The sequence below is a fragment of the Notolepis coatsorum genome (genome assembly GCF_963971535.1).
Source record: "Notolepis coatsorum genome assembly, chromosome: 20".
NCBI classification, from domain to species: Eukaryota; Metazoa; Chordata; class Actinopteri; order Aulopiformes; family Paralepididae; genus Notolepis; species Notolepis coatsorum.
Window position 1 is genome coordinate 38554543 of NC_140184.1, and position 14302 is coordinate 38568844.

At 40.2% G+C, this 14302-nt stretch overlaps 1 protein-coding gene across 1 annotated transcript in view; it reads right to left on the minus strand.

The window, feature by feature from the left end:
* Window positions 1–14302, minus strand: part of luzp2 (leucine zipper protein 2) — a gene marked incomplete at both ends in the record, with an annotated part of 652643 nt that overhangs the window by 309082 nt on the left and 329259 nt on the right. The window contains one exon of the mRNA XM_084337104.1: window positions 7546–7627. Coding sequence (XP_084193230.1) covers window positions 7546–7627 — 82 coding nt within the window. The remainder of the gene's footprint in view (window positions 1–7545; window positions 7628–14302) is intronic.

The window sequence follows — 14302 nt, forward strand, 5'->3', positions numbered from 1 at the left end:
TAAATATAAATTAATATATCCAGTATATACAGCACTAAGGTAGGTAGGTAGGTAGGTAGGTAGGTATAAATTGAGTATAGGCAACAGAGTTCAACGGTTGTACAGTATGGGTAACAGAGCCTAGGGCACGGGTTCCCAAGCCACATCAGACCCGTGAGGCATTTTTATTTGGCCCAGGAAAGTTCTATTAATCAAACATGAAAGAACTTTAAAAAATAATATGTACAATGACCTATGACAATAGCTACCGCTTTTATTATGAAATTCGTAGTTCAGATAACTTTTATTATGAAACAGGAAATACCTCCATCAGTGCATCTGCCTCACCACAACATATCAGCCGAACTTTCGAAAAATCGCATTTGAGCATTTTGGTTGGTAGACTTGCTTTGACGTTTTCAAAGGTGTTTGAAATGTACATATGCAGCACTGAAAATTCAAACCACTTCTACTGCTGGTCTGCTGCTCCTCTGCCACTATAGAACTAGCACTCAGGTGTTATATTTTGGGGGCTGGTGGCTGGCTCCCAAAAGTGAACAAAGGGAAGGTACTTAACTTAAATGCTCCCCCAGGGAGGGGGTCGGGGGCTACTGCCCTCAGACCCCCAAGATCATTTTTATATGGGCAGTCTGACTTGGGGTACTGCCCATATATTAGTGTTGCAATGCATGATAAGTAAACAGTGAAAAAAGCGAAGGAATCGGATGGAGCTGGGGCGCTTAGGACGAATAAAAATGTAAGATGAAAAAGTCTCCCCAGTGGGAGGCAGTGGAGGTGTGAAATCTAGCCCGGTCCAGAACAATAGGAGTCACACAATCAGTTTGGCCCATGGAGTGGTGGAGCAGCAGCAGATGAGCAGCAGAGGTTCGATTTTTCAGTGCTGCATCTGTATGCTAATTGTTACGTTCGAAGCGGTCCTGCATATCTAGTTTCCATTCGGTTGCCTGTTTTTGCGCTTCTTGGTAGGGTGGCGTCTAGTTTTGAACTCAAGAGCAGAACACAAGCCAGAGGAGAATCGGGCGGTTTAGGATGTTTAATTGGGTACCCTGCTTGACAGGGTTAGAAGTGACTGAAATGTACTACAGGGGAAGAGGAAGGTCTCTCCATGCGATTCCCAGGCTGGTGATGTCTCGGGTGAAACTTAACACTTCTGTGCCATGGACAATACATTTTTTTATTTCATGAAAGTTAAGGCCTGCGTTAAAGTTTTTCCAGATGTAGGCTATAATTGCGCAAATTTAATGCTCCTTCAAATAACAAAAAAACTAAAATGGTCATTGAATGTTACATTTGGATTTGCATTTCATGCAACTGAAAGGAATTTCATGCAACTGAAATGACAAGCTGTTCAAAATAAATCGTTTTTCTCACATAGCATATGTCTGCATTCTGAATGAGGGAGGGGTGAGGGGGTCGGGGTTGGCCCGCCAAGTCATTTGAATCCTAGAAAGTGGAGTAGGCAGAAAATGTATTAGGAACAACTGGCAAAGTAGAGTTCAAGGGGGGGGGGGCTGTCATCGTGGCACAAAGTTCAGGGAGATGACAACTATGGGAAAGAAGCTGTTCCTGAGTCTGCTTGACTTGTGGTGGAGGTTCCTTCAGACAAAAAAATAAATAAAAAGGAATAATACATATATAAATATAAATAAACCTGCCTTTCTGTGAGGGGATAATAATAATAACTGGACTTTGGATAATTCTTTATTCGGCATGCAGGCAGACACACATGCGATGGGCGGCACACACACAATAGAAACACACACATATGCAATTAGTTGGGTCGCCGATGCGATTGAGTCTCTGCACTTGACCCATCCCGTCGTCCTTCCCCCCAAGGGCAGGATGAACAACATATAAGTACATCAATGTTAAACCCAAACCAGAAGACCACAGGGTTGTTGTACCTCCATTTCTCTCACAGCGCGGTCAGGGTGGCTACATGAATGTTAATTTTAATATCCCAGTTAGCCCTAAGCCTTGAGACATGGATGAGAGGCTTGGACTTTCAAAAGGGTATGCTTTTTTGATTAGCATATTGATCGATTAGCATATCGCTGCTGTCGGGACAAAACCTCATAACTCCAAAAACCCAACTTTTCAGCAGATGAAAAAAACGAACACAGATTTGAGGGTGAATAGAGTTAGGAGGTTTAGACAGATGATCGGTTTAATTCTTTCCCATTGTTTAAACTTTGTAAAACCCACACACACACATATGGAGGATGATCTACGGAGTTGATTTATATAATAAAAAAAATATTAAAAAAATGGAGTTATGAGGTTTTGTCCCGACAGCAGCGATATTGAACATTTCAACAGCATTCCATGGCCAGGTGTCTGTGTTGCTAATTAGGCCTCCTGTTGATTTGCTGATACTGAGTTTGATGGGGGAACAAGGGGGTGTTTGACACAGAGGCACAGTTGGTCCAGAGACTCAAGCATGGCACAGTGGAATAAATACAGACTGTGTTTAAAGTACTCTTAGGGCTTGTGTCCATAGCGGACGTTTTATGAGTTGTCAGCTCCTTCCTGTCATTAATTTCTATACTACAGGCGCGACATGCGCGCTCCTCTTCCCAGCGCCGCACCTTGCGTTTATGAGCTCTCGGCGGCAGCGTTTTTGGGCAGAGCGCTCCCAGCGCATTAAGTTGAAACTAGTTCAACTTTTGGAAAGGAGCGCGCTCATCAAGGTAATCAACATCGAGGAAGGGGCGGAGCCGCGGCAGTCGCGAGACCCAGGAAAACGCTCTGAGCTTTTTTTTTCTTTTTTTCAAAGCGGTCCTCCTTGAAAAAAACTTCCGCTATGGACACAAGCCCTTACAGGCAGGGCCGCCTCAGGGGGTGTGCGAGCAGTGCGGTCGCACAGGGCCTCGCGGGAAGGGGGGCCTCGCAATTTTTTTTTTTTTTTTTTTTTTTTTTATTATTATTTTTTTTGCGAGGCCCCCCTTCCCGCGAGGCCCTTTTTCATCACAGACCTAAAATCTAGTTTTGCTTATATGCTTATATATTTCACATTAGACACGTTTGTAGAATGTGTCTGACTTGTTCCTGGGTCTGCAGACATACTCACTATTGGAGCTCTGGGGCTCTGCAGCAGACATACTATTGGTTTCAACGAAGGGAGTGGTTACTTACATCATGTGTAGTACGCCGGCGCGCGTCAGCTGCGTTTGACTATTTCGCGCGTGCAGCTTTTGACTATTATGCTTAGTTATGCCAGCCAAGACGAAGAGGTCGGTCATTATCAGTCGGTCGGTCACCAAGGAACGTTGACGAAAGGCCTCTCGCTGGCGGGACAAATGGCCGGAGCCTTGTCATGGTGCAGTCGGGATATAGCCATGATGATGTCGGTTAGTAGCTAGCTTAGCTAAAGGCTAACTAGCGTTAGCTAACCTAGAGACAGCGCATGCAGCCAAGATGAAGAGGATGGTCGTTTGGCAGATGAACTTCGTCAACTCCACGCGGTTGTCTCCATCCTCTTGGACGTTTGGTGAGTTTTTAACCTATTCTATTAACTCTATTCTATTCCCGCCGTGGACATCTCTCTCTCTCTCTCTCTCTCTCTCTCTCTCTCTCTCTCTCTCTCTCTCTCTCTCTCTCTCTCTCTCTGGAGCTAAACTGGCCGACTAGCTGTTGTAGTACTACTAGTAGCTAACGGTGTGTGGCCTGGTGTCAGCACCTGTATTGCTTTTATCACATTGTACAGTTTTTCAGTGGTAGCCGCATAGCTTGCTTCTGCGTTAGCTAATGGTTAGCGATAGCCGGGTTGAGCTAACTGTTAGCCAGTTAGCTGTTTAGCTACGACGTTAGCTGCCGGCTGCGCTCGGCTGGGAACGTTATTTTGATGCTATCAGTTAGCCTTGAGTTAGCTGTTAGCTTGTGCTACGACCATTGACATTAGCCGTGAGAATAGCAGGGGGTTCTGGCACTCTGACTACGACATCATCTTTGACACCATGACAAGGCTCTGGCCATAGCTTATTTTTGTCCCGCCAGCGAGAGGCCTTTCGTCAACGTGGAGACCTGTGTTGCAGCCTTTCGCACTGCGTTCCTTGGTGCAGGTAAGATTAATGAAAATGTCATGACATTACCCCACTCTTCCTTCCTTCCCCTCCTGAATGTTTTGTTAATAACGATGTTTTTTTCCAGGCAAAACATATCGCTGCTGTCGGGACAAAACCTCATAACTCCATTTTTTTATTATTTTTTTTATTATATAAATCAACTCCGTAGATCATCCTCCATATGTGTGTGTGGGTTTTACAAAGTTTAAACAATGGGAAAGCATTAAACCGATCATCTGTCTAAACCTCCTAACTCTATTCACCCTCAAATCTGTGTTAGTTTTTTTCATCTGCTGAAAAGTTGGGTTTTTGGAGTTATGAGGTTTTGTCCCGACAGCAGCGATATGTTACTTCACAACATTTGGAGATACGACATGTGCTGTGTGTGAATTCATTGTCTTGGTCGTTTGTGTAGCTTGGGTAGCGTTGGGCCGTTGGCCAAAGCTGTGTGTGGCCTGGTGTCAGTAGCCTACCTGGCTAGCCTTTAGCTGTCGGCCATTGGCTCCTTGCTGCTTTGTTTTCTCTGGTATAGACCCTCTTCTCTTTGGATTTAAGTGTTGATCTTTGTCCTTTTGGATCTATGTATATTCATGTTGCCTTTGTGAAGTTATCTTTTCCTTCTGTTTTGTTCTTTCATTAAAAGTTGAATATCCTTTAGGGGGTCATCTTTGCTTATCTCTCTCATACATGCTCTCTCTCTAACACACACACACGACAAACACACATGCTCTCTCTCTCTCTCTCTCTCTCTCTCTCTCTCTCTCTCTCTCTCTCTCTCTCTCTCTTTCTAACACACACAGTCTGCCTATGGCGGCCTTTCTCGATGGCTAGGCTGTGCTCGCTGAGTCTGTACCTAGTCAAGGATCTTCAGTCACAGTGCTCAGGTATTCTGCCACTGTGTACTCTCTGTTTAGGGCCAAATATCATTTCAATTTCTTTCCAATGTGTCTCTCTCTCTGTACACTGTATATTGACTGTAGAACGGGAGCTCTCTCTCGCTCTCTCTCTTGCTATATGTTGACTGTATCATGCCCAGCCTCGGGCAGCGCTATTATTTACGAATATGTTGACTGTATAAAAAAAAAATATATATATATATATATATTTCTCCCAGGCGGCCCTGCTTACAGGGACAAGGCTGCTCCCTGTATTAGCTACATTTACCTAAATCAGTGTGTGTTTATAGAAAAGTTGGACTGTGCCTGAAGCATATAATACATGCAGCAGTGGTAAAAGAGGCTAATTGTGTGTGTGTGTGTGTGTGTGTGTGTGTGTGTGTGTGTGTGTGTGTGTGTGTGTGTGTGTGTGTGTGTGTGTGTGTGTGTGTGTGTGTGTGTGTGTGTGTGTGTGTTGCTCCACTTCTACAAGGTCAATTTGCATATTCTTGGTATCTAGGGACATCTATGGACCTCAGTGAATGTATTCCCAGTGTCAGAAATATTGTGTCTATTACTAGGCTTGCTTAAATTGTGATGAAACAATTTTTCTTTGCATCTTTGACAGTGAATAACACCATGCAAAAAAATACCAGACATGAAAAACTGCGAATGATCTCGTGCAGTACCCTCTTGAGACAAATATTCTAATGAAATTAATAAAGGGAAGATGATTAAACAGAAGGTTTTGTAGATACAGTACTGAATTATCCCATCCAGACCAATGCTATTTGAAATATTATTATAGAATATAGAATAGCAGGCTTATAAATTACCTTATTATAGCCAATTCGCACATTTATATATATACATATATTATCTTTCAAATGCCTGAGTTCAATTTGGATTTAGTATCACCAGGCGTGCATAAGAACAGATAATGAAATATACTGTATGTACAGTAACTTTTTTATTTTTATCAGGGTGGCACCATTTTGAAACTAATTTCAAATCTAATTGTTGCTACATGCTAAAAATAGGGAAGATAAACTAACTGTGCTTCAATATATGTCAATAACGTTAAGTTGTGTGGTTTATTATCCCGAATAATAAGAGATATTTAAAAAATGCATACAGAAGTAATGTGCTTGAAACCCATAGAGGCCCTTGGGAAGTGTTGTTCGTAAAAATTCCAACACTCATCGAAAGATGTCGGTGTTCCAAAATGGCAACTTTCGCGAACTAAATAACACCAAAACGAAAATCTATCTAATAACACTTTAACCTATTGGTAAACTAATGTATTGATGATAATATACATTATAAATGCTGTTGTGACATGGTTATGATGTTTATACTTGAATCCGTTTGAAAAATAAAAAGATACAGTCTGGAGAGATTGATTTATGACGTGATGTCATTTGCGGTCCGCCGATGGACAGCACGGGTGGAGGAGGTTAAATAAAAGGTTACATTGTAATACAAACATTTATTTAATTTTCTCACAATGTACTATATTGTAATGTACAGTACTTTAAACAGCTTTGTTTGAAGGCTATATTTGAAATGTCCTTACCTAGCTTTATTTGTATGGTAATTCTGTTTGTTATCAAAGTTACCAGATACTGGATCGTCAAGAACACCTGTGTGAATGTAACTTCATTAGCAGTAGATTGACAGTCCACTGGTGGAAAAGGTCTTTCAGAGCCAGGGGGAAGAATGAGCGGCAATGAATTGCATACAGAATGTGTGGTGTCATTTATGATTAGAGAGTCCACAGCACACCACGTGCAGAGCTTCTTCTTGGGCGCTCAGAAGCAGCTTGCTGTAATCTTCTACTTGTACCTTCTACTGTAGCCATCACTGTCCTGTCTTTGGCAACCAATAAACTGTAGCTACCTAGATAGCAAGATCATTCTGCCATTCTGAAAATACATAATATAGTACGCGTCTATTCTATTAAGAAATATATAACCATACTGTATGTGTATCTTATGTTATGTGTATCTTATACATAGCATCTTGTGTGGATTTCTTTGAGCTTGATGATTATGAAACACTTGAGTTGTGCTTCAGGAAGGGAACTGTTTTTGTTGAATATTTTATTTGCCAAGCTTGGGAGAGAAGGTAGAATATTTAGTTTAAGACCGAGCTGTATAACATTCTGCAATTTTGTAATACAATAAAATAGAACGGAATATTTGACCACTGCAACTGTATTTTTGGTGTGACACGAAAATAAAATAAGCAATCAATCAACCAACCATCAATCATGTTTTTACAGAGGCTTCCATTGAAATTATTCATATAATTTGGTCACTATGCCTTTGCCCAATGTAGTTTTAAGGGCTTTTGGGAGATTCATTATTTCTAAGAGCCTTTATCATTTAAAGCACACTTTTATATTCTGCCCTCTTGCTTTATATCATGGGAGGGGGTGGGTGACACAAAGCCCTTCCTTCAGAGTGTTTATTAAGTGGTGAGGCAAGTAGCCTGGATAGTTGACTGCTGGGTAATGAGCATGGATCAGGGAGGGCCCTGGGTGACAGGTGACAAGGCTGGTTAGCGAAGACCGGATGTTGACGGTCAGGTTGTTTCTGGCTCACCGTGGCCTGCTGCTTCTCTGCTCTCTCAGTCGCCTCATCCAGCTGCTTTTGCAGGGCCGCCTGAAGGGACTTCATCTCCTCCCTGCCAAAGAAGAAGGAAGTGAGAAGCACTCTTGTTACCACATGCTCTGCTGACATCCAACACTTAGACCCCTGTAGAGGCCAGGGCCCTCATTTATCAATGGTGCGAGTACGCACAGATATGTGCGTAAACCGTGCGTACGATAATTTCTAAGCAAAGTGTGGGACTTATCAAATTGAACGTGTCGTGTGTTTGAGATTGTGCGTATATCTACACACAGCTCAGACCGTGCGTACATGGCGCCAAGCGGTAGAATAAGAAAACTGCACACGAAAATAAGCTTTTGTGCATTAGTTTCAACACTGACGTGTTCGGTATGAAATAGCGATATTAGTGTAATTATTGTCAAACCCTATAAATAGCATTTGGAATAGGTTTTTCCGAACGAATGCATCATGGTTTATCGTTGCATTTGGCTGATAAGTCATTTCCAAATTTTATTTTATTAAATTGTAATGTTATTACTGGGATATCTGTAATTAAAATATCACTTAAATGCAGGGGATCGGGGCTATCTACTGAAGCCATAGCTGATGAATCCTCTGATCAACCCCAACAGGAGTGCATCTACACCAGGCACACTCGCGCACAAGAGTCACAGTGGAGTTGCAATTTGCCTGCTGAAGGGTCGATGGCTCTGCCTGTCTGGCACAGGGGGCACACTGCAGTACCGGCCTGAAAAGGTTTGCCACATCGTCATGGCTTGCAGTGTGCTCCATAATCTGGCCATCAGATCAAAACGATATTTTGCCTAAATTGATTAATCCAGACCAATCAGGTTTCATAAAAGGGAGATATTCTGCTGACAATATAAGGAGACTTTTGAATGTAATAAATCATTTGTCCACCAGTCGGAGCCCTTCTCTGCTCCTATCGCTGGACGCAGAGAAGGCCTTCGATAGGGTTGAATGGAACTTTCTTTTTTCTATACTTGACAAGCTTAATATGGGACAGAATTGTATCGCTTGGATTAAAGCAATCTATAAAAATCCTAAAGCAGCTGTCATTACCAATGGAGCTTCCTCTGACAGTTTTCCACTAACGAGAGGGACAAGACAAGGATGCCCACTGTCAAGTTCACTCTTCGCGATGGTGATTGAATTATTGGCGTCATGTGTACAAGACAATATTAACATTAAAGGACTGAAAATGAATAATGAGGAACATAAAATATCCTTATACGCAGATGACATTATTTTATACATAAAAGACCCAGAACAGTCCTTATCACACTTATATAACGAAATAGAGCAATTTGGAAAATACTCTGGATATAAATTAAACTTCAATAAATCAAATGCTTGTCTCCTGCACATGACCCCAACAGAAACGATGTATAAAACATATCCTTTTAATTGGTCTCCCGAAGAGCAGCGATGCGTTGCTCATGGGACGAGATTGCACTCCGGGCAACCTAAGTTTTGTGAGCAGAAGCGTTTAAATATTTGGGAATAAACATTACACCGCAACTAGAGAACTTGTACAGGGACAACTATTCGGCCCTGTCAAGGCTAACCGCAGTAACTCGACAAAAGTAAAAAATGAGTGAAATTGACCTTGTCAATAAATGTTTTATCTTGTGACCAAGTTTCAGATGTTAATGTCGCTCAGTTTTGGAGATATGGGGTTTTAAAAACTGCAGTAATTACAAAATCACACTCAAAACCCAGGCAGACCGCAGTAACTTCCAAACAGTGAAAAATGGCTTTAATGTTTTTTGACTTGCCATCCAAAATGTGTTATAGGTAGATAGATGATAGTACCCAGATTTAACATGTATTAATGAAGTAATCTTTAGGCATACAAAAATATGACATAATTATTTTAATTAACCCCAAAAAAGCAGATACTGCACTCTGCTGCACGATTTCCTTAAATAATTGTACAGGTAATGTACAGGCAAAGTGCAGTAACTTCAAATACAATGTTGTTTTCCCTCCAGCTTTCATAACTTAACCTAGCCATTTTGAAAATTAAATTTAACACCTGAATATATTGGAATGATGATGATCCAAATAAAATGGCTAGGTTAAGTTATGAAAGCTGGAGGGAAAACAACATTGTATTTGAAGTTACTGCACTTTGCCTGTACATTACCTGTATAATTATTTATGGAAATCATGCAGCAGAGTGCAGTATCTGCTTTTTTGGGGTTAATTAAAATAATTACGTCATATTTTTGTATGCCTAAAGATTGCTTCATTAATACATGTTAAATCTGGGTACTATCATCCATCTACCTATAACACATTTTGGATGGCAAGTCAAAAAACTTTAAAGCCATTTTTCTCAGTTTCACTGTTTGGAAGTTACTGCGGTCTGCCTTGACAGGGCAGTATTGTCCTCTTATAGAAAAGATAAAAACTGATTTGTGTAAATGGTCCACGCTCCCATTATCTCTGCTTGGAAGAATAAATGTAATAAGAATGAACGTCCTTCCAAGACTAAATTTCCTTTTCAAATGTTACCATGTTACTTATCTACAGAATTTTTCAAATCTATGAATAGACCCATCTCAAAATGTATTTGGTGCAACAAAATGCCTAGGATAAAGTTATTGACACTTATGAAGCCGGAATCCATGGGAGGTCTCGGTCTCCCCAATCTCCAATCTTATTTTCGGTCAGCCCAATTAAGAAATGTACTGTCATGGTCGTTGGGAAGACGGGACTCACAGTGGTTTCAGCTAGAAGCTAAATTTGTTGATCCGTTACCATTGGACTCTCTCATGTTTATAAAACAATTTAAAAAGATAAGAAACATAGGTAATCGTTTCACTGTTTTTAACAAACTATGTGCCTGGAAGGACTTCTAAAAAAAACTTGGTAACACCAATTGTACCTCCTACTCTCCTATCTATCACAATCCTGATATAGATAAACATCTAACATCAATTAATATACTCAAATGGGCTCAGTTGGGGATAAGTCAATTCAAAGACCTGTTTCACACAAATATGCAGATAAAATCATTTATGGATTTAAGAACAGGATATGCCATGCCAAATACTGATTTCTTTAAATATTTACAAATGCGAAACATTATACATACACTTAGAAGAGAAAACAAACTAAGACTAGAATTACATGAAATAGAAGAAATACTAATGTCATCGACGACCACCACAATTAAAGGTAAAATTCGTGAATTATATGACATCTTCTCCAAAGAATGTCACTCATCTTTTTTGCCTTTGTTGAGGATTTGGGAGACAGACCTAACCATGAAATTTGATGAAAATACCTGGCTAAATATTTGTGATAGAATACACTTTCCATTTACAAGTAACAAAATCAAAGAAGCTAATTTTAAATGTATCCATAAATTGTATCTAACTCCAATACAAATGCATACAATTTCTAGAGATAATTAAACTGTCCTAGATGTAAAACTAACAAAGGGACATTTCTACACATGTTTTGGCACTGTGAAAAACTAAAACGATTCTGGAATTGTATTCATTAATTTACAAAATCTGTATTGGAAACGGAATTTGACTTGTCTCCATGTGCCTACTTACTAAATGAATTACCTGAGATCCAGATGGATCCAAACAAATATAGATTGCTGATTATTATAACATACTTTGCCAAGAAATGTATTCTCCTGTTTTGGAAAAATGACTCTTCGCCCACTTTTGAGATGTTTCAAGATCAGATATCCCAGCTTCTTCCACTGGAGAGATTGGGTCTCATTCCCGAATTCCAGATTTCTGCCCATTTAAGACATATTAGGGCTGGTAGCGCGATTCCCCAAATGTTCCTGAGATCAGATTAATAAATATTTCTCATTTTGAAGTAAACAGATCAGAGAGCAATCAAATCACGGTGTACAATTATTTGCAATTAATCACCTGTCTGCTTTACCCATGATGTGGGGCCTAATCACACTTGGCGAATGTGGGACTCAAAACATGAATTCATAAAAAAATATTATTGCAGCTCTTCAATGCATGGTAGGCAATACTGAGCAAAGACCCTGCCTTGAATTATGGTTGTTGGTTGGAAGACATGTCAGAGCTGTCATGGACTGGTGATGGGCTATTGATTGATACTGCACACAGGAGGCTGTACTTCACTCAACCTGATACTTCAGGGAGTCTGAGGACCAAATGACCCCCATCAACATTAAACACAACATTAATCAGACAATCTAGGGAAGCAGCGAAACTAGTGAAGTATTTTAGGGAGACAATTTACCAGCTTGTCTGTGTAAACAGATGACATTTAATCATAGATATAAGCCTATGTATTGGGACAAACACGTGATGATGTGGCATATACACAAATACAAATATGTGGCGGCATCTTGACATCCATGTGAAAATGTGACTGCAGTAGGGCTGTCAACCCTCCTTTATAATCCCAATTTATTATTTTTTATAATTAAATTACAATATTATAATATTATAATTTTCTTTTTGAGTAATAGGCTAGAATAATCTAGCCTATTACTATGTACCTACGTAACCTACCTACTCTATAGGCGTACGCAAATGCCTACACTATCAGCATGTGGTTGTTCTGTTCGTTCTGGTCTGAAGATTTTCAAATGTTAACATTTCCAATAAACATTTGGAATTACCAACAGGTGATAGCTTTCTTGCTAAGTAATAAGCTTAGGCACAAAATCTATTATGTTAATTTGGATAGATTCATTGCCTATCATATTATTATTATTATTTTTTATTTCTCTTTCTCCGATTTTTCTCTGTTTTCTCCCCATCCCAATTTAGTCGTTGTGCCAATTCCCCCCCCCCCCCCTCCCCTACCTGGTTGTTGTGCGCATGTTCTCCTACTGGTCGGTACAAGGGAACCCTGAAGTATCCGCACGTTTCCTCCGACACGTGCAGCGACAGCCAGTGGCTCTCTTCTCACCTGACACGTGGGAGGTCACGCTGCCTTCCTCAAGTCCTGCCTCCGCTGAGCAAGCGCCCAGACCTGACCTGTAGGCGTCGCTGTCCACAACGCCAGTTTCCCACCCACGGCTTCCCTCCCTCTAACCCAGCCAAACGAGTTAGTATAGTGATCAGCCCAAGCCAAGGCAATGCTGACTCCGGGAGTCGAGACCGCAGCCTCTTGCATTGGTGACGAGCGCAATCTCCGCTATGCCACCTGACCGCCTTGCCCATCATATTCTAATGAATATACGTTAGATAGGTATCTAATACACTGCACTCTGACACAATAAGAAAATGAACGTCTATACTCTAGAATATTTAAAATAGAAATCAGAAATAGTCCAGCAATGATGTTTAATAAAGAAGCAATCATAATGTGTACATTGTACGGTCAACTTTTCAACAAGTATTTTGTCACTGTTGGTCAAAAACACATACTTATCCAAACAACACCATCCACTTCTCATTGTTCCTCAGCTTCTTTCAATGAATATACCAATCTCAAACCCTGTCCCCTCTTTTCTTCATCCTCCAATCATAGTGGTTGCTTCCCTCGATAGGTCAATTGAGCAAAACCAAGGGCTGCTCAGACTGCATCATTAACTGCACAGCTTCTATGTGCTTGGCTTGAACCTCTACAATGATAAATCATCTCCATTTGGCTCTGTCAAGCAGAGTACTGTAAGTCTGCACTCTGCTGAAAGGTTTCAAAATCGCTGAGTAAAATGTGATTCCTTACCAAATGAACACACACATGCTCTGGCTTCCTATTTCACTATTCCTTTGTAATTTAAACACGTATTCTCACAGAGAGAGATAGGGGGGGGGGGGGTCTTCACCACATATATTTCTGTTGGTCAAAAACACAAACTGATAAAACGAATTAAATGAAAAAGCATACGAAAGAAGATACATGTGGGCTCTGCACTCATTATATAGTAACATTAGATAAATTATCAAAATTTCAAACAACATTGGTGATATTTGGTCCTACAAATTTGGTTCGGTCCTTGGCTAGCTTAGCAGAGTTAGTTAGTTAGTTAGTTAGTTAGTTAGTTAGTTAGTTAGTTAGTTAGTTAGTTAGTTAGTTAGTTTGTTAGTTAGTTAGTTAGTTAGTTAGTTGTATTTGACAATTTAAAAAGAGTTCGTTACACATAATGCAAAAAAATATATATTTTAGCCAGATATTTAATTTATCCCTGACTAAGAGAATTATCAAAGACTCCAGCCACCCAAACAACTGCCTCTTTGAACTGCTGCGGTCAGGCAAGCAATACCGGAGTATCATGGCAAGCACAGAGAGACTCAGAAGAAGCTTCTATCCCCAGGCCATCAGGATGCTCAATGAACAATAACACTATGTAACAACCATCAAATGCAATCACAGCACACACATCCACATGCACGCACACACTCACTTTAAACAAACAACTCACTGCAGCACCCACTTTACCCACTTTAGAACACCTAAACACACTTTATATTTATTGGTAAATAATTTGCACTACAACCCATACCTCATTACACCTTACTGTAAATTATACCTAAATTGTACCTCATCCCATTTCTGCTTTGCACTGTATAGTATATTGTATTGTAACTCAGTTACTTCTACTCTGCATTGTACATTGTATGTATATACTGAACACTTTTGTCTACGTACTTGACTTCTATTTTATACTTGCTATATTTATTTTATACTTATCTATTTTTGTCTAGCACAGTCTCTGGAGCGGAACAGAAAGAAGCATTTTGTATAAAAGTATTATGTACTT